Source organism: Equus przewalskii, chromosome 29 (genome assembly GCF_037783145.1).
Source record: "Equus przewalskii isolate Varuska chromosome 29, EquPr2, whole genome shotgun sequence".
Taxonomy (NCBI): domain Eukaryota; kingdom Metazoa; phylum Chordata; class Mammalia; order Perissodactyla; family Equidae; genus Equus; species Equus przewalskii.
This window is the reverse complement of record NC_091859.1, coordinates 26,092,925-26,115,136: the sequence shown is the minus strand read 5'-3', so window position 1 is coordinate 26,115,136 and position 22,212 is coordinate 26,092,925. Positions and strand designations below refer to the sequence as shown.

Sequence of the window (22,212 nt, the reverse complement as noted above, 5' to 3'; positions counted from 1 at the left end):
GCTTTAAAAAGGCTAAGACATCTCACTATGCCATATTTTAAGATTCAAGAAATTATCAAGAATAATCTTGACTTTGGCTTTATATATGAAACCAAGAGCAACAGTTCTTAACTTTATTGGGGTTATGAACTAGTGACTATCCAATGGGCGCTACGGATCCAGTCTCTGGAGAAAAGCATGTATTTTTGTACACAGAGAATTTGCTTACAATTTCAGGGGATTTATGGGGCCCCTTGAAGTTCTTTCATGATCCATGATTCAAGGTTAAGAACCCTTGCCTTAGATCTTGATTCCAGGATATTATGCCCTCCCTGAAAATTGTGGAAAGGTCATGCAATGCATATTGGTTAGGGACAGTTAATTCATTTCAACCAACTTCTCAACTAGAATTCAATATCATTCCTCTAACTTCACATTTAGATGGAAAGAATCAGTTGACAGGTTTTGAACAGACAAAGCACAAAGCACCATACTGTGAGGGGAAGATACAGCATCACAGGTAGGACATGATGTTCAACAGAGAAATCACATGTTCTTGCTATTTGGAAGCAAGGAACAGAAATAGATTCTTTCCCTAGGACTACTCTCCAAACGTCTTTAACATATATGTAATTTAGGAAGTGGGGAAGGTGGAGATGAGGACCAGTCCTCTCTTATGGGTCGCCTTGCTTCTTTACCTTCCTTTGTGAACAACCTTTAGACGGTCACTCTCCTGAATGGGTAGGCCATTTTTAGTCCATTTTCCTGTTATGTTTTCAGAGATTTCACACTTCAAGCAGATTTCATTTCCAAGTTTTACAGTCTGATCAGTCAGAGGTGTCAATACCTTCAGAGGTTTCACTACAGAAATGATAGACAGTTGTAAGTGCCAAACCCAGACTCCAGACAGGCTAAGATGGTGTCATTTAACAATGATACAGTCAGTTTTGCTATACTGCTTGTTTTAAAAATGAGAATTCATTCCAATTAATATGTTAGGGGACAACTGAAACATAACACAAATTTCATGTTTGATTATGCATGATTTCATTCATGAGAAAAACCAGGTGAATCCAGAAAACTACACCCAGCAGAACTGAGCCAGGTAGAACTGTACAAAATACATGCACCTCAAACATCTACCAGCTACCAGTTAAACCATGTGATATGAGCTGCACCCATGCACATCTGAGATTATCACTATCCATCCATTTCAAATAACCTCCTTCCACCACTTCACAACAGGTCACAAGCTGCAACACTTCTGACACTGCTTCCACAAACAAATTTAAGGTCTTTTTCAAGGCAAGGTGCCATATTTATTGCAGTGTTTATTAACCATTTAACATGTGTAAAACTGTGCTATTGCTTTTTGTTGGGTTCTTATCATTATTTTTAATGTGTCACTGATAAAATTTTTGCACGTTGTGCCCATAACCCCACTTTCCCCATTAGTCCTGTGGTTTTTATTGCATGACTTTGGACAGCATAGTGATTTTTAGATATGCATATGTTGTATTATAGCAGAACCAACTGTAATTGCTTTCAATGGATATAAATATCAGATAAGGATCTGTCTATTCTTGAAAAAATTTTTTGATATTAAACTAAAATGGCCAACATTCCATGAAACATAGGGAATGTATTGAGATTACTTCTGAATAATTTAATGATCATATGAATCATAACCAGACTAAGAAAGAAGTAAGGAAGCCGGATTTCTGCTCTGCATGTATTACCAATCTTCCTGAGGGATTTGCTATTTAAATTTCATGGGTAACTGGACGGGGCAGATGCTGCCATTGAGAACTGACTACTATTAGAAGGCATTTAGGGAAGTACATGAATTCTCTCATGCCTCTGAATCCTGTTAGCAAATGAGCTCTTACAGTATTCTTAACTGAGCCCTATTAGTTTGAGTAACTTCTCACCCAAATGTAATTGCAGAATGTTGAATGTTTATTTAAGGAATTCCATGGATTAAATAAACTATCAGGATTTGACATCATATCTAAGTATTTATCATCCATTTATATGGTTTTGGGATTAAAATATTTCTCAACGATTTGGGTAACTTCTCTGGCAGGTGATTTTTATACTTTCTTCCTAATATTGATGCTCTGTTATTAAATTGGGTAGCTGGTTCTTTTCTCATAGTCTCTAATTGATATGACATAGACACTCAGCTAGCATGGAATCCAATTTTACACATTTAAAATTTCCACAAGCAGGAATCAAATAGATTGACTTTCCTAAAACTGAATTAACAAATGCAACAGTATCAGTAAGCCAATGTGGAAGACATTCAAGGAAATCTGACTTACAGTCAACGCTAAGCTTAGCAGATGATTGTCCTCCTGTGGTCATTACAGAATATTCTGCAGTATCAGCCTTTGTTGCTCCTTCTATGATCAAAATGTGTTTTTTGCCGTCAACTTTAATTCGGTATCTTGATTTTGGACCAGGGATGATCTCCTCACCATTCTTAAACCTGAGTTAAAATAGATTATAAAGAAGTTTCATAAAAGACCCTTCAGGAGACAGATCTTGTTGGTCTTGCTTTTTGCTTCATCCCACTGTAGATAACAGACACTCAAGAGCTACTTGTTGAGTTAAAGTATGTACGGATCAATCTATCAATGGGTTAATCCTGTAACAAGTATTGTTGGAAGAATTACATTAAAAGAACATAACCCCCTCTTTCCATTCAAGATCAATCAGATGAAGATGCTAAGAGTAGATATCACTCACGTTTGGGCTCTTGATACACACTAGTAAGAACAATGTTTTAATACATTTTAAAGATGGCTATAATTCTGGATTAGAATAAACAACTTACTCTGTACCAATTACTACAGATTCCTGCTGTGTAATTTATATACTTCTCAACAAGCATTTCATTTTAAGATTCCGAATCTTCTAGTCTTTAATTTTGAGGTTACTCACAGAGAACTTGAGAAAATACTTCCCACTTAACCAAAAAAATATGTTTTATTTTTTAAAGTAATTGATGATTCTCAGTCTAAAATATTTTTCTGAGCTACTGTAACAATAAAGTGACTAGGAATAAAATGAAAACAAAAAGTATATTTTTCCACCTAAGGTGCCAGTACGGGATAGAGAGAGGAAACATGGTTCAGAGGTTTAGAGCATCCACGGACTTGGGAGTCATACAGACCTGGGTAATCTTGAGCCATCCATTTATTAGTAAATACCTACTTTACTGCATCCTCACCAATATAGATTTCTGAACTGTTTTTCAATTTCATAGGTTACAAAAACCCAAGAATCTTAGTATAGTTTTAGTTACCATTTCTACTAACACAAATGGGGTTGAGATTCTTTTCCTATGTGTAAAAGCCATTTTCTGTTCCCCAAACTATGAAGGAACATATTTTTGGTCTATTAAAAATGCATAGACCTCAGAAAAGCTATTTACCATTTTACATTGGCATCATCTTCAGAAACCTCACATTCTAATTCCACTCTCTCCCCACAGTAAGCTTTCGTGTCTTCCAGCTGTTTGGTCACCATAACTGGAGGCTCTAGTGTGAAAAAGAGGAGAATCAGCATCATTAAAGGTCCAAAACCTGCCTCACGACCCTGGGATTTGTTCAGATGAAAAACCAACAGTAAAAAGTATTATCTATCATAGAGCTATGGTTAGATGGCGGTAGATAGTAGGTGAGGTTTTTGTGACTTTTCTTGGCAAAATAAATAGATGGCAACCCTAGGTAAGTTCTTCCAATTTTCTCAGAACTCTTCAAATCAAATAAATGATTGCTCTAAAGAGCAGACAAAATGTATCAAATATCCTTCTTTTGGCAAATAAGATATTTGGACAAACAGATACTTCTGATGAAGGAGAACGCACAACACTAACATTCTTTGATTCTGGTTCTAGACGGATGGCAGAGATTGCAGAGTTGTCTTAATCAGAGGGCCTCATAAAGGAAATAAGTGATTCATGGCTTCATTGACACCCTCCATCTCTTTTCACAAAGTCTTAGTAAGTGATGGTCTTCAGCACTCTCAGTGCCAACCACTGGTGCCCTTTTACTAATGAAGCTGGTTTCAAGAGAAATCTATTTGTGATCAACTGAGGGTGTGAAATGACAATTATCCAATAGACTTTGTTGGGTTTCAGAAGTAACAACTAGAATAATTATATTGCAAAATTTTGTTTGCTTGAGTCAAAACCACAAGGCATTTTTACTCAGTAATTTTTTTCTCCCCTTGGCTTTTCTAGTCTTCAACAAAACTGAAGATTAATTAGGATACACAATAACTGCCAGTGTAGAGAAACTTCAACGCAGAGCCAATCTAATACCCAAGCTAAACCATTTCTGGAGGTACTACTGGCTCTGCTCTGGAGCTCAAGAGTTCACCTCATCACCAAAATTTTATCACCCCAGGAGAAGGAAAGCCATCGTCTCCTAATGACTAGGGTAAGAGACTTCACTTACCTCTCACAAAGAGCTCAGTGGAACATTTCTCATCACCAGCTGTCACATAATACTCTGAATCATCTGTCAGCAAACAGTTATTGATAAACATGATTCTTTCACATCCTTTATGCTCAAAGATGTATCTGTTTTAAAAACAAGAAAGATAAACAGAGTCCATGAACTTGATTTTATTCTTTTCTTTATTGCCAGCAAATTTGGCTTGTAATTTGGTAATATTTGAAAGTCAGGGACATAATTTTGATCTGCCATTTACGTAGCATATCTTACATAGTTTAATAAACATCAAACATGAAACCAACTTTTATCTTTGTAATACATAATGTAACACATATGCATACTTACATAATATTTAATTCCTGTTATTATTTTCTTTTATATAAAGTTTCTTACTTCAAATATAAATCAGTACTCACATTGCTATTTAAATTTTTTTAACCCACTTTTGGATAATAGCGTTGGCTGAGGTTGTCAGGGAGATTTTTAACTCTGTACTTGTTTTTTTTTCTGAGGAAGATTGGCCCTGAGCTACCATCTGTTGCCAACCCTCCACTTTTTTTTGCTTGAGGAAGATTGTCACTGAGCTAACATCTGTGCCAATCTTCCTCTATTTTGTATGGGATGCTGCCACAGCATGGCTTGATGAGCGGTGTGTAGGTCTGCACCTGGGATCCGGACCTGCAAACTCTGGGCCACCGAAGTGGAGCGTGTGAACTTAACTACTATGCCACTGGTCCAGTTCCACTCTGTACATCTTTAAAAATTCATTTACTTTACTGATTACTTTATAGAGAGGCAGAGACTTGATCTTATTCATTGATTCATTGATTCCACTCTTCGCTTAACCCAGTGACACAAATTTTGTAGGGTGAATAAATGATTATACAGTTTAACAAATAGTGTGAACACAATCACCAATAATACACTGATATAGTAATTCTATCGAATGTGATATTCTCTTAAATGAGCTTAAGAGCTAGTGTTGTCATATCACAGTTACCATCTACTAAGAAGGAACTCGAGTATTTGAAAACAAAAAGCTAAAAGCCAAAAAGATGGCAAAACTTAATTATCTGTGACCTAGATTATGGATGGGTATAGTAGGGCATTACAACACACTAAAGAAAAAGTTCTCATTTGGGAAATTCTCAAATTGAAGAGTTCAAGAACAAAACATTAAAGAACATTTTCTGGATAAAGATAACCAAATAAAATTATATTTTTGGTAAATTCAGGCCGCCTTCAAGAGATTTTTACCAGATACGAACATCATCACAGCCCCTCCGTGGGCATGACCACACTAAGAAATTGGAAACCACCCAATTGTGCTACAGAAGTGACAGATTTTTAGGGTTAAAGTCTTTTATAAACATGCTTGTGACTCCTTGTTAACTTAAAAAAATATATTGGAGTTGAAAATCTTGCAGGATGAGAAGAATCTCTGTAAAGTGGTTTCATAATAGACTAGCGATACCATCAGACATCAGGAATTAGTCTGTGTCCTTCATTGGGGAGAGGGCCAAGAAATAATAAAGTGCAGGCTTTAGATGCTATTCTGGAAAAACAAAAGTTATCTAATTATAAGGTATGATTCCCAGCTGGCATATCAAATATATATTTCAAAATTTTTCATAATTTTATTTTAAAAGTTGGGAGAAGTTTGGCAATGCTCTGAAATATTGCATATAACCTATAGCGACACAAAACCATAATTGGGAGTCACCTGAAATAGTCTTTATAGAATTAAAGTGTAAAACAAGATTTTATTTATTTAGCGCTATAGTTTTAATGGTTCCAAAATACATGACAAGTTTTTACTCTCTCTCCATATGATTTTGCATTGTAAACTAAAAAGTGCGTTTATTCATAGAAAATTAAGTCGAACTACTGTTTGCTTTATATAGTTATCACTGATTATTTGCAAGGCCCACTTACTTTGTACTGGGTCGAATTTCTTGACCATTTTTATACCATTTCACCTCCAACTTTGGGTCTGCCAGTTCTACAACAAATCTTACTCTGCCTCCTTTATCAACCTGATATGCAGGATCAAGAATTCTTGCAAAAGCTGATAGAGAGAAGAAGCAAAAACTATGTTAATATGCATATATATAAATGCTATAAATTTAAATGGTCAGTATATGTATGTGAACCTAAAACTAAATGAAGAAGTGAGACTCAGAGAAGAAAAAAATTGGGAAGCTTCCAAATTATCCTTTATATTTTAGAATTCTGTGTTGACTTATATACAATAAGATGGTTTAAAAATTTAAGGAGAATCCACGTGCTTTTGGAAGAAACATAAGAAAAGAATTATTGAGGAAGCTTTAAAAATGATTGTCCTAATTCTTCGGGGAATGTATAACATAAATCATCCAAATGAAATCTAACTCGAAGAACATGCTTATTCTCCTAGCATGATTACTGTCAGGATCATTGGTATTATCTTTGTACTTCTTCTATATTGCAGATAGTTTTTTATCGTAAAATTTATGAAATAAATTCAATGACATAAGATCAAATTGAATGCCTTTGACTAACTGAAAGAGCAGACTTATCAAAGTTTTTGTACTGTGGAAACTTGCCTAAATAGCGGCATGTTTAAAACACCCCTTACATATATAGTTAGGAACTCATTGATGAGGATTTTTAGGCTGGTTAATTTTAAAACTGCAGATGAGAAGCAGGCTCCAAGGAGTGGAATTTGCTTGCCCTTTGTTGGGAAACATTTACATTTCTAAGGGAAACCTCTATCTGTAAAGATGCCTCCTCTCTGTGCCAGGAAGAAGGGGGATGGCCTTACCTCTGGAAACTCTTAATGGGCAAGGCAAGGACTTAAGTTGTTTATTGTCTGGCAATCTCATGTAACTGACCCCCCCTCCCCAAAATCCTCCTTTGTCTTTAGCTGAAGATAATATTTAAGTGGTGACTTCTGCCATTTACTCAATCCGGTTTGATTCTTATCTAAAAGTTGTGGGACTGCCCAATGGCCGGACCCTACTGGCACTGGTACCATTTTAACATTTTTTGTCTTGTAAAGAGATAACTCACATACCTATGCCTTAAATTTCGCCTTACTCTCCACCCATGTTGGCAGCAGAAGGGGCAGCAGCAACAAGCTGGCAGCAGCTCTGCCTGCCCATGGGTCCTGTCCCCATGTCAGCGGTGGCAGCAGCAGCTCCCCATGCCAGCAGCATCTCTGACTGCCCGTGGGTTGCGTCCCCATGGCAGCAGCAGCAGCTCTGACTGCCCATGGGTCCTGTCCCCATGCTATTCCACACTATTCTCTAAATAAAAGAGCACTACTGCCAGATCTTGAGAGTCCAAGAAATCTTTCTTTTGACTCCTCCGCTCACCAACCCTGCATCACTCATGATTTCAAAATATTTTAAATAACATAGAACATAGTAGTTTTTAAAAGTATTGTCTTGAAAGGTCCTAAACGAGATAGTTAATCTCTTTTTTAAAATTTCATAATTTTTTTTCTGACTTTAAAGATAATAATTCTCATTTAGACAGTTTGGAAAATACATATAAGTGTGGAACACCTTGTGAAGTTGTCATCCTTGTATTTCCATCAGTCCTACTTTATTACGCTATTGCTTAAACAAGCTGACTTCCCCATATTTTAACAGGATAAAATAAACGCTAGATTTAAAGCAAGTTATCTATCACATACCTCAAGACATCAATTCAGAGGCAAGTGATAAGAATAAGAACGGCCAGCATGGGGGAAAGAGGTCAGCTGGCTCTCCACCTTAGCATCCACATGTTTTTGACTTTCAGTCCCAGACACCCCTCAGAAATAAAACTCCGGGAGTTCTGAGACAGTGAGAAAGGCCGGGTTATGTAAACAAAACAAAACGAACACTTCTACATTTCTCTGGAGCCATCTCCCAACCAGTTTATACAGAAGTTTAGAAATAAGGGCAGATTTTAAAAAAGGGGTGAGATCCTTTAAATTCTATTTGAACACAAACAGTAAACAATAGGATTGATGTATGAACTCGATGTGTCCTAAAACTGATAACGGACAACGACCAAGTATAGGAAACTCTGAAGAGCCAATGATCAATTTAAAATGTATTTCTCTTCTTAAACTTTATTTTAAATTTCAACATCTCAAAGTATTTTAAAAAGGTATTTAAAACCACAACAAACTGCATCCACTTCAGATCCCCAGGGACAACTTAGCTTTTTAACAAAACACTTTGATAACCTTGTCGGATGTGAGAAAATTTCCCACAGCCCATCAAAGGGGTGGAAGAATATGACGGTAAAACAGACATCGAATCTATTCTGCCTAAAGAAGAATCAAGAATTTGAGAGTGAGGGAGATGTGGAGGCTGGGGAAAGAGGCCACTGGGAAATTCCCAGTGACAGCGGGAATATTCAGTATTCCATTGTATGTTGTATGTGATGCCAAAATGTAATTCTTCTGTTACCTTAAACCTTCAGTAGAGGTCTGTCTGCTACCCGCATAGCCAGCGATGTGCGGGGCGGTGAACCACTTCACCTGAAGGCAAAGGTAACCAAGAGGAGCGTAACCCCTGCAAATCTAGCCCCAGCTAGTCCTACCCCAAACCCAGCGGGAGATAGGAGGGATGACAGGACGGGTTCACAGTCACGTCTTCCGCGTGCACAAGAAGCACTACCCGCTGCCACGCTTCCCGGGGAGGGCTCACCTGCGCTCTTCTTCTCCACTCTGCGCATGCGCTTGAGCCGCTTGAGCATCCCGCGCAGGTCGGTGATGCCGTACTGAAAGGCGATCTTCTCGTACTCGCTGGGTTTCGCATTTTTCAGCAGCTCCCACACGTCTACCTCGGGTGTTTCCTCCTGCTGCTTCACCTCCCTAACCGGGGAGAACCATTGCCTAGTTTAGTAGCTGCCCACTGGCCCTTAAAGACAAGGAAAGTCGCAGTATGGCAGGTTCAGTGTTAAAAGCTCTGTGTATAGCCTGAGTAATTAAAGACGAGAAGAAAGTCTACTTGCTTTGCTGTAAGTCTCAGGGAAACTTCCAGATAGTTAAAGATCAGAAACGTGCACTTATATTGACACTCTCATTTTCCTAGTTTAAAACACAATATTAGGGGGAGAGGAGGGTATCAGGAAATATCCTGAAGATATTTTTACTTATTTTCAAGTGGAAAGTCTAAATAAGAAGGTGAGATTTTGAGGGACTTAACACCAGTTTTCATCTAGGATATGGGTATTGAAATAATCTTGCAAAGCGGATTAAGAACTAGAAGATTTAAATATTGGTCTATGAAAGAAAAATGCTCTCTTTCTACCTTCGTTGCTGTCCTCACTCCAGCTATATGTGGAGATAGTACAAATAGAGTATTCCAAACCTTTGGATTTTGCAAATAACATTTTTTAGGCCATATTAGTAAATGTGTACACTAACCATTTTTTTTGCTGTTTTTTATACAAAAAATATTTGAAACTACCATGAAGAGTTTTTGTTTGTTTTTCACATGGTTTTTGTGGATACAGATGCTTTTTAAGAGAATTTTTTTTTTCTAAATTGTCAATGGAAAGGGCAAATGAGATAAAAAAAATTCTCTCGTATTTCATCTTAAAGTACTGTCTTGAACTTTTTTGGAAGCAAGTTTGATATGAATCATGAAAATATAAGTGTTAAACTGTAAAGCAAATGGTTAGGGGGTTCCATAAACAAGGGGAAATAGTGTAATTATCACCCCAAATTTTGATTGCTGACTAAAGAATATAGAGAACATATAAAGAACATATGTTAGTTAAAAAACAAAAAAAAAAAGATTTAAAGTACACTTGTCTACCTTTATTTTAAAACCAAAAATGAAACCAAACCTCAGGAGTAAACAATCCTTAGGGAAAGAGCCTTAGTGTAAATGCAAAATGTAATTTAAATTGATTTCCTCCACTGGCTAAATAGTCCCGATTTTGTTTAAGCTTAGTTAACTTTTTTTTTTTTTTTGGTGAGGAAGATTGTCCCTGAGTTAACATCTATGCCAATCTTCCTCCAGTTTGTATGTGGGATGCCACCACAGCATGGCTTGATGAGGTCCGTGCCCAGGATCTGAACCTGTGAACCCTGGACTGCCAAAGCAGAGTATTTGAACTTAACCCCTACACCAGCAGGCGGGCCCCCTTAGTTGACTGTTTTTAAAAGGTTAATTTGGAAATGTTATAGTGACTACTTACTGTGAATAAAGCTGGTTTGGATATGATTTTCCAGGAAAACCGGTCAACACATCTTAAGCATCAGTGTGAAAACAGATACATGCTATCATGTTAGCAAATGATTGATTACACATATTTGCATTGTCACATTAATTACATCTCTTTCAGAGTGTCTTGAGGAAATACTGGATTGTAATCAGGGGGAAGGGGAGGAGAATATAAATATTAACTTAGAGTTTAGGGTGGCGTTAGGCAAGGATGACTTCTGAATATCTAATTTCCATTGTCATGTAAGTCTTTTTGCCCAGTGGAGGAGGATGCTGAGGCAAATCTGGAAAATGGAAGGAAGTGAGAGGTCATTGGTCCATCAGTAACCTTTGTGGGAAGGACTAGACAGCACTATTAGGAAAATGTGCCTCTTAAAAATTCAAGACACAAGTATTATCTTCATCTCACTGAAATGATAACCACACCCTCTATTAACATGGGGGAATTGAAAAGCTCAAGAAAAATTGTCCTGAAGTTGGAATATCGGTAATAATTTGCCAGATCTACCAAATCTACTGCCGGAAAGCAGTCTAAATTTCAAATACATCTTTTAAATATTTTGCAGTAAGTCCTGGAGAATTGCATTTAAAATGTGTATGTATGTACATTTGTATTCTCTGTGGGCATTTCCTCAATCTACTTTATTAATGCTCTATTTTTGTCATATTCCAGCCTACATATAGTCCCCAAAATACAAAGTTATGCCATACTACGTTGTGTTAAATTTCTATTTCAGCCAAGAAGAATTACACACATACACATTTTAAGTATCTTCTCGACACTGGTGAAAGGATTTAAAGATATAAGACTATATTAAAATAGCTAAAACGAGACATAAGTCGAACTCTGAGACATAGCTAGATCCAGGAGGTGACTATTTATATAATGGAAGCCAGTAATAAAGATCATAATATTCAGTGTGATTTCTTAAGTTTTGTTGGTAGATTCATAAAACCGATTATCTTCACCATTTTTTTCATTTAAACACCAAAATATACCCCACTCTCCCACATTCTTAATATTATCAAATTTTGTGCACAAACACCAATAACCTCTTGTCTATTCCTTTCTGTTCTCTCCATCACCTAACTGAATTCCAAATCGCGAAATTAAAGTAGTCATCATTTTGTACTGGAATGTGAGGTAAAGGCTCCCACCTATAGCATTTCCTTAACTCATCCAGAATATATGTTTACTTACCATGGTGGCTGCACATGGCCCTATCTACATGGCTATGTTAAATTACGGTAGGGAGAAAAGTCCAAATTTCTATAGGCACACGATTAATTTCCAAGCGTTGGGATAGACGTATATAACACTCACAGTACTTTCATCTACATCAAAATTTCAATAACTTGCTGATCCAAGTGAAGTACAAAGCAGTTACAGAAATTTTATGTAGAATAAAACTTTCAAGTATTTATATATGTGAAATCCCATAACAAGATGGTGCCCAAAGGATTTACTACGATTTAGCTAGTGCCTGTTTGAAATACACTGGCTCTGTCCAGGGCAGGCAGATCTTTTGCTGTATAGAGGTGTTGGTTGTAGCGGTATTTATTCTGATAGGGATTTTGCTACACACTCTTGGAGGAGTAGCAATGGTAACCACATGTCATTACCACAATGAAAACACATGCAATTCACAATTAGTAGGAAACCACAACGAAAGTTATACTGGTGGATTAGTATAGTACATTAAATTAATGGAGTCTTATGTTAACGACGATCTAATTATGAGTCAAAGTCGTAATTAGGGGATGTAAAGAAAATGAGAACTGGAGACATGTTTGCTGCCCATTTTTTCTAGTAAATTTTTTCTTTAGTCATTTTGACCATTAATTAGATGATTTATTTTACTCTCCAAACTGCTGGTAGGACTAGTCTGTTCTTTTTTTCTTTCTTTTTCCTTTTTAGTCAGAGCATAGTGTTTAATAAGCTACTGTAACACATTTGTATTGATTGATTGTGTGTGTGTGTGTGTGTACCTTGTCTCTTTACAAATATAAGCTCTTCAAGAGAAAATATCACATTTTTGGTGGAACTGAATATTTATTTGACACGTACTATGAGTCAGGCTTTTTACATTTAATTGAATTCTCACATTAATTCTATTAAGTAGTTTTTATTCTCTACATTTACGGATGTGGAAGCCAAGTCGCAGAGGGGGCATATAATTTGATCAAAGTCATGTAATTGGTACACGGCAGAGGTGAGACTCAAATCCATCTTTCCACCAGCACCTTTTCAATGCCACAAGTATGTATTCATCCCGTTCTGGATGCCAGGCACTGGAAGCCACTGGATTTCTTTTCCTCCCATCATCTGGCATTATATTCCACACAAAGAAAGCATTTAGTGTTTTTCTGGCTAAGTATATGATTGTAGGGGGGAAAATGCTTTCTTGTCTTCCTGAAGTGTCAATTTGTGTTAGAAACGGAAGCACCAACTCTCGAAGCAGATTCAGAATATTTCTTACATCAGACACAGGAAGTGAACTGACTCAGAAAGGGAAAATTTGGATTTAAGTCCCTGCCCTGCCTCTGTCTAGTTGTGCGACTCTAAACGTCTCTGGTCCTCGGTTTCTCACCTGTAGAATGAGGAAGAGTGAGACTCACTGGAGGTCACTTCATATACTACTGCTTTAAATAAATGTGGGGGATTAATAAATATTACTGAGAGTAACGATTATGTCAAGTATCCAAGGGAGGAAAGATGTATTTGATGCTGCCAAAGTCGATCAGTGATTAATTGGCTAATAGCCATCAGTAATTAATAAACTGCACCTGTTAATGTTTCTGTTCTCAACCCAAGGATTGGAGTAGAGGTGAATTTTTTATTCATAGGGACTTGAATAAAGCCATCCAACTAAACTGAGAATAAACACAAACGCAGTTTATTACTATTTGTAATTGTTGTGAAGCATATTTAAAATTATGTTCCCTTAACAACCATCAGAGGCACTAAAACTAATAAAAAATGAACCTGAAAAGTTAAGTGAAGACTGATAGCAATATTATTTACAGTCATGCATCACTTAACGACAGGAATACATCCTGAGAAATGTGTCATAAGGTAATTTTGTTGTTGTGCAAACATCACAGAGTGTACTTACACAAACCTAGATGGTATAGCCTACTGCACACCTGGCCTATATAGTACTCATCTTATAGGACCACTGTCGAATATGCTGTCAGTCGTTCACCAAACTGTTGTTAAGTAGGGCATAACTGTATTATTAATTTAGAATTGTAGTTTTATCTGTTTTTTCACAAATTTGCTAGATAAACACAATCCCCGAAAAAAATTAATTTCTCTTTGATGCTTCTGCACTATAGTAAATAGCTATGTATAACTTTATGTAAAACACATATAATTTAGTATATGATTATATATATGCATATATACGGACAGAAATCCTATTAAATGGTTATGTACTAAATATCTATAATGAAATTCTATAAATTTTATTGTGAGAGAACATATTAAGGGAGCGTGAGTGATAATACTAAACATTTATTTCCATTTTACTATAATAATTTATCACTCCTAAAATGCACCTTTTTGGATATTTTAAACATCTCTGAAATAAAGGTGTATTTATAGTCAATAGTGTGTCATAATACACTATTCAGAGCAACTTTTTCATTGCTTAGTGATTTGTAAAATACATGTATATCTTAAGACGAATGGTGTCTTAGATTTGCTGAAATAAAGTAAATCATAAATATTATATTAAAGTAGGTCTGCCTTTTAAAATATATGTACACTTGCAGAGACTTCTACAAAAACGGCGAAATTGATTTTTTGGTCAAATATCAAAGGCAGGAGAATGGAGGCTTTCGTTATTCAATCATAACAGGGAATCAGAACTGAAATAGGAGAAATCAGAGGTTTCTAGGTATTTAAGTCCTCCGTCTCAGTTTCACATCTCCTCATCCCCAGCTAAGAAAATACGTAAAGACTCATAAAACATTTAAAAAGAAAGCTTAAAAGCATCAGCTAAAATCTTTATCAGATTAGTATGCAGTTGTTTCTCTGTCTCTTTCTTAGTCAACTCTGTTATATTCTATAAGCAAAACACATTTTAAGAAATGAAAACTTCTTTGAAAAGCATCCAGTTTAAAGGTGACTTCTCTGAGTGGGTATCTAAAAGACTTCCAGGCCACAGCGCCTCACTCCATCACTTGGTTCTCACCTACGTTTCAGGAGACCACTAAAGTCAAGCTCCCCTGCATCCTCTTGACCTTCTCCACTGTCATTAACAAAAGAAAAGCAAATCTGGGTTTAGCGCTGAGACACATACACAACAGTTTCCCCCAAACACTCTACATATGACGTATATGCAATTTTGCACCGGCACACAAGTTATGGGACTAAATGAACACAAACAATTTCTTTTCACACAAGTGACATTTTACATTTTTGGAGGATGTACTTGTGGAAAAGTAGACATGAAGAACTTGTGTTACTCTATGATTTCAGAAGGCACATTTTTGTAGATTGCATATATAAAAGTGCTTGAATTTGTGTTAAAACGGAGTAACACAAATGCACTTAAGCCAAGCAACACAAAGTACTTTGTTTTTGCAAGTTGGGGGGCTTTAGAAATATACTTGTGTAAAAAGCAAAGGACTTTTGCTGATCTCTGTTGTTCACATAAGACAGAGATTGGCTTGGAAGACAAAGTGTACCAATGTCAAACATATAAGTACGAAGCTTATATTCAAAGGTAACCTCTTTGTGTCCATCAATAGATGAATCAGATAATGTGATACCAACATAACATAAGAATGGAGCTGGTGCAGAGCTTTCTGAAAGATGCATTCCTTTCTGTTTTAAAGGGAAATAATTATAACCTCTTCATTTTCTTGTTAATATTTATACCTTTTAAAATGCATTTTTTGAAAATTTGTCTTTGAATTGTTGATGACCCTTTTACTAGGAGTTTTTTAAAGTGCTTTCCTTTGGAGAAATGCATCTCAAATTAGGCATGCAGCCGTCTTTGTGATTTCATGGAAACCCTAAATAGAAGCTATGGGGCTGACATTTAAACGGCACTACATATTTACTTACACGTTTAATTTTTTAATGAAGATTTTGTTTCCTGCTCTTTACAAATGTTAGTTATGGTTTCTAAGAAAAGAGGCTGTGGGTTTAAAAACAGTGTGTATAACATGTGAGTCATAAGAACTGAACTCGGATCATGTGTTTTCAAAATTTCTTTAATGGCAGGTATTTGGAGAAGACCTTTCAAGATAAACACATTTCTATTATTTTAAAGTGCAAAATTTGGTAGATTACGTCTCCCTCTCCTAAAATATCCTCGTACACAGGATGAGTATAGTTTTAGATGTCTGCATTTGCTGAACCGGGGGTGAAGAGAAGGTGAAAGGAAAATAATAGGATTTAAAAGTTGTGGCTTTACAAAAATACCAATTGACTCATCGGGTAATATTAAAAATCTTTTAAAAGCAATTAAAATTTTTATTTATAATTTAGGAGGGAAATATGCCTTTTATTAGCAGACTAAATCATTGCTTTATACTAGTTTGGGATACTTTCCTTATTCAACGAAACTGTACGTGGATTCAGTCACAGCAAGAATGAAATATTTGCTCTCATTAACGAATTTACATTATGGAAGAATTAAGCACAGAGAGTAAAATAATGGTGGTATGGGGCTAGGTACATTTCTCATAGACTAGAAAAATTTTTTCATTTTTCTTCCTTGACCCCCTGATTTTTCAGCCTCAGCAGTAGCAAAATAAATCAAACAGGTGTCCACATTTTGCCTTCTACAGTCTTCTTTATTCCAGCAGACTCAATAGTCTTTCATTTAGGATAATCCAATATTTAAATAGTGCTAACTTTAATAGGTAGCTACTTAATTGTGGTTTTCCAGACACTGGTTTAAGAGTACCATAAGTGATTTCTAGATGAAAAGCACTATAGGTTTTCTGACATTACTTAACTGATGTCATGTAAGATGTGTATCTTGATATATCTATCTTTTTTGGCCATTTGGTGGGCTATTATGCAATCCAGGAAGAAGCCACATATGAATAGGTTGAAAGTGTGTTTCTATAAGGCAACTGTGAAACCTTTAAAAATGAGAGCTTCACTATAACAAGAATATTCTTAAAAATGATCAGTATATACTTGATTTGGCTTTAAATCCATGGCTTTTCCAGAGCACTGACTTTTGAATATATGGCATGTTTGACTACAGTGAAAACAATTGTTCTCATTTGTAATATAGAGTGTGGAGGAAAAGAGTTTTGAAAATCCTCCACTTTCATGTTATACAAAACTACCTAGAGTCCCCTTTTGAAGTTACCTTCTCTTGAAAGCAGATCTGATGTCAATGTTTGGAGTAGTTCCGGTAGATTCTTTGAAAGGAAAGAAAACAATAAAATAAATACCCATTAAGAAGGCAATTTTATGTTCAGTCTCTTTCCAGGCTGGGGAGATTCTTCAGATGGAAGGAATGCCAGGTGAAGGGAGGATGGCTCTCCTCCTGGATGGCTGAGCTGATGAGACATCATACCTCATCCTCCTCACACAGAATCAATGAAAGGACTTTAGGAGTTCCCTTATCCAATTGTCATTCCACCTGCCTGCCCATTAGAATCACGTGAGGAACTTAAAAAATATCAGCTTCTTGTTCTCCCTGCTGGAGATTTTGATTCACTGGATCAAGGATGGGCGCCCAGAAATCAATAATATTAAAAAGCCATTCAGGTGATTCTCAGACATGCCCGGCCAGATGGAAGAAGCACTACTAATAACTAGATTCTTACTTAATACAGAAATCTCAACGGTGCCTCCACACACGATCATCCAGCTTCTGCTTGACATCTATCAGAATGGGAATCTCGTTCACAACCTCCAGTTGTGTCTACATAACTTTAGTGAAACAGGTCATGCTAATGTTAAGACAAAGATCACCTTCTCACAGTTTTCACCTTTTGATTCTAATCTGCCTAAATGCTTGAGTGCATGGAAAATGGCCTTTTCCTTCTTCTGTGTGGCAGCCCTTCCCTTATTTACGAGTTATATATGTCTGACTTCCTTCACTCACACATTCAAACTGAATAGAGCGTGGTATCTGGGTTCCATCCTGCTAGTTACTCTATTCCAGAAGGGATCCCAGTAGAGGTATGGTGCCCATGGCCAAAGACATTATTCCAAATGTGGAACAAGTAGCATGTTGCAGAGAAGAGTATTATTTCCTAAACCTAGATCCCATACCACTTATAATGGCCCAGTTTTAAATTACACCAGCTTTGTCTTTTGTAGTTATATCTCACTTTGGATTCAACTTGAGTTTATGATCTTTGCTGCCACGTCAACTTTACCTTTGTATACTTATAGAAGTGAAATTTTTTCCAATCCATATGTACACCTTTACATTTATCCTTATTAAATTCACTCTGGGCAGTACACAGAACATATGGATGGAGAACTTCCCTATCTGACATTAGTCCTTATAAGAGAAATCCTCCCTTCCACCTGGGTATCCTGAAATCCTCATACCATATTAACTTATCTCCAAACCTGAATGGAAATAGTGGACCCAATGAAACAGGTAAATTTAGTAGCAGCAAAATAATGGCATGCATCAGCCCTTATCTGGGAGATTGAAGGAATATAGATAGCATGGACAAGTGATACTTAGCAATAAAATCCACCGAGTTCTATTTTTAAATTGTCTCATAATTTAATTCAGAAGGCTTGCTGAGAGTACCACAATTAGAAACACACACATTTTTAAAGGAAACTTTATTTTTAAAATCTCGTAGTATTAAATGACCTTCTTCTGCTCTATCCCCACATACCCGATAAAGAAAAAAAAAAAATCACATTTGCCTGGACAAGAAAGCTCTCTTACCATGTACTTCAAGATCAAATGAACAGCTGTCAAACTTATCCTTATAGGTGACCTCACATCTGTAGTTTCCTGCAAAGTTTTCTTTGGCTTTGATGATCTGCATCTCAAAAGTGTACACCTGTAATGAAATGTATCAAGACATATTTCAGCCCTACCTTGCCAACAGAAAAAGGCCATCACATTTCAGTTATTTTCCAAATTGCTCAGCAAAGGTTTAAAGATGTGTCTGTATCTGGGGATTCCAGTACAATGCTTTCAATATAGGAGAGATCAATGTCCTCCTCAGCCCCTGGGTACATCATAGCAACCATGCCAGAATATGGACACTGGGAATGGTAACTCCAGAGAATTTTTGGGGGCTGAAATCTCTCAAAGCTGAAACTGAAAATGACCTATTATGGACACAGAAGGAATGAGCTAGCCTGTTCCAGGAGTTCAGGGCCATACCCGACTATGCCTTTCAAAGGTTTCCTTCAGCTGGAGGTGCTTTCCAGCTTTGCTGGCCAGGTCCATCCATTTCCCTTTGAACCATTTGATAGTGGGCTTTCTAAGAAGATCTTCAGCCTTGACTTTGGCTATAAAGGTGATATTTTCACCTAGAAAAAGCACAAGTGATTCAGATTATGGTTTAAAAATTGCCGTTTGTTTTGCTCTCAACTGGAAGGAATTATACAGAACTGCACTACATACACTCTGATGTGACTGGTGCCCCTGGAATTGTGCAATGAAATGGCCCTGATATTTTTATGAGTACCCTAGAAGTTCTTAGGATACTCCATCTTATTCTGCTCTTGAGGTTTATGGAGCAGAAAAGGAGCAATGGGTTAATTAGTGGAAATAATTTTTGTTTAGTTTTATATAATATATATAAAATAAAAATGGAAAAATGGACAATCTCAAAGAAGTGGATAAATTCCTAGAAACATATAACCTACCAGGACTGAATCATGATGAAACAGAAAATCTGAACAGACAAATTACTAGTAAGGAGATTGAATCAGTAATCAAAAACCTCCCAACAAACAAAAACCCAGGACCAGATGGCTTCACTGGTGAATTCTATCAAATATTCAAAGAAGAATTAATACCAATCCTTCTGAAACTCTTCCAAAAAATAGAAGAGAAAGGAATTCTTTTAAACTCATTTTATGAGGCCAGCATTACCCTGATACCAAAATCAAACAAGGACATCACAAGAAAATAAAATTACAAGCCAATATCCCTATAAACATAGATGCAAAAATCCTCAACAAAATATTAGCAAACCAAATTCAATAACATATCAAAAGGATCATACACCATGATCAAGTGGGATTTATTCCAGGGATGCAAGGATGGTTCAATATCCACAAATCAGTCAATGTGATACACCACATTAACAAAATGAAGGATAAAAATCATATGATCATCTCAACAGATGCAGAAAAAGAATTTGACAAAATTCAACATCCACTTATGATAAAAACTCTCAACAAAGTGGGTATAGAAAGAACATACCTCAACATAAAAAAGGCCATGTATGACAAACCCATGGCTAACATCATACTCAACAGTGAAAAGCTGAAAGCCTTTCCTTTAAGATCAGGAACAAGACAAGGATGCCCGCTTCCACCACTTTTATTCAACATTGTATTGTAAGTTCTAGCAAGAACAATTAGACAAAAAAAAAAAAAAAAAAAAAAAAGAAAGAAAAGAAAGAAAGAAAGGACATCCAAATTGGAAAGGAAAAAGTAAAACTGTCATTATTTTGCAGATGATATGATATTATATATATAAAACCCTAAACACTCCATCAAAAAACTGTTAGAACTAATAAAAGAATTCAGTAAAGTTGCAGGATACAAAATCAATACACAAAAATTTGTTGTGTTTCTTGACACTAGTAACAAGCTATCAGAAAGAGAAATAAAGAAAACAATCCCATTTACGATTGTATCAAAACGGATAAAATACCTAGGGATAAATTTGACCAAGAAGGTGAAAGACCTGTATATTGAAAACTACAAGAACTACAAGTAATGAAAGAAATTGAAGAGGACACAAATAAATGAAAAGATATTCCATGTTCATGGGTTGGAAGAATCAATATTGTTAAAATGTCTATACTACCCAAAGCAATCTATAAATTCAGTGCAATCACTATCAAAATTCCAATGGCATTCTTCAAAGAAATAGAACAAATAATCCTAAAATTTTTATGGAACCACAAAAAAACTGCAAATAGCCAAAGCAATCTTGAGAAAGAAAAGCAAAATTGGTGGCTTCACACTCCCTGATTTCAAGCTACAGTAGTCTCCCTTTAATGACTGTTTGAGTTATCTGTGGCCAACTGTGGTCTGAAAATATTAAATGGAAAATTCCAGGAATAAACAGTAAGTTTTAAATTGCGCACTGTTCTGAGTAGTGTGATGAAATCTCTCACTGTCCTGCTCAGTCCTGCCCAGGACATGAATCATCCCTTTGTTCAGTGTATCCACACTGTGTATGCTACCCACTCTTTAAACACTTACTAGCCATCTTGCTTATCAGATCAACTGTTGTGTTGTCACAGCGCTTGTGTTCAAGAACCTCTTATTTTACTTAATAATGGCTCCAAAGCCAACTTTATTGTTAGTGATTGTTATTAATCTCTTACTGTACCTAATTTATAAATTAAACTTTATTGTAGGAGTGTATGTATATGAAAAAACAGTATATATAGGGTTTGGTACTATCTGTGATTTCAGGCATCCACTGGGGGGTCTTGGAACGTATCTCCCATGGATAAGGGGGGAATGCTGTATATTACAAAGCTGTAGTAAGTCAAATAGTAAGGTGTTGGCATAAAAACAGACACATAGATCAATGGAACAGAATAGAGAACCCAGAAATAAGCCCATGCATAAATGGTCAATTAATTTACGAAAAAGGAGCCAAGAATATACAATAGGGAAAGGACAGTCTTGTCAACGAATGGTATTAGGAAAACCGACAGCCACATGCAAAAGAATGAAACTTGACCACTATCTTATACCATACACAAAGATTAAAATGGATTAAAAATTGAACATAAGACCCGAAACCATAAAACTGTTAGGGTAAAGCATAGCTGGTACTCCTTGACATAGCTCTTGGCAATGATTTTAAATCTGACACCAAATGCAAAAGCAACAAAAGCAAAAATAAGTAAGTGGGACTACATCATACTAAAAAGCTTCTGCACAGCAAAGGAAACCATCAACAAAAGGAAAAGGTAACCTACTGAGTGGGAGAAAATATTTGTAAATCATACATCTGATAAGGGGCTAATATCCAAAATATATAAATAACTCATACAACTCAATAGCAAAAAAGCAAACAATCCCATCAAAAAATGGGCAGAAGATCTGAATAGACATTTTTCCAAAGAAGACATACAGAAGGCCAACAGGTATATGAAAAGATGCTCAACATCATTAATCATCAGGGAAATGCAAATCAAAAACCACAGTGAGATATCACTTCACACCTGTTAGAATGGCTATTATCAAAAAGACAAGAAATAACAAGTGTTGGTGAGGATGCAGACATAAGGAAATATTTATGCACTGTTGGTGGGAATGTAAATTGGTGCAGGCATTATGGAAAACAGTATGGAAGTTCTTCAAAATAGAACTACAATAAGATCCAGAAATTCTACAT

At 36.2% G+C, this 22,212-nt stretch overlaps 1 protein-coding gene across 17 annotated transcripts in view; it reads right to left on the bottom strand.

Moving 5' to 3' along the window:
- The window catches only part of MYBPC1 (myosin binding protein C1), an 86,859-nt gene that overhangs the window by 32,917 nt on the left and 31,730 nt on the right, over positions 1–22,212 (bottom strand). For all 17 annotated transcript variants that reach the window (XM_070599778.1, XM_008527452.2, XM_070599772.1 and 14 more), the window contains 10 exons: positions 19,000–19,148; positions 18,553–18,670; positions 16,999–17,050; positions 14,857–14,913; positions 9,131–9,297; positions 6,381–6,513; positions 4,446–4,570; positions 3,419–3,524; positions 2,304–2,470; positions 678–840 (listed from right to left, as the gene is read on the bottom strand). In XM_070599778.1, coding sequence (XP_070455879.1) covers positions 678–840; positions 2,304–2,470; positions 3,419–3,524; positions 4,446–4,570; positions 6,381–6,513; positions 9,131–9,297; positions 14,857–14,913; positions 16,999–17,050; positions 18,553–18,670; positions 19,000–19,148 — 1,237 coding nt within the window. The remainder of the gene's footprint in view (positions 1–677; positions 841–2,303; positions 2,471–3,418; positions 3,525–4,445; positions 4,571–6,380; positions 6,514–9,130; positions 9,298–14,856; positions 14,914–16,998; positions 17,051–18,552; positions 18,671–18,999; positions 19,149–22,212) is intronic.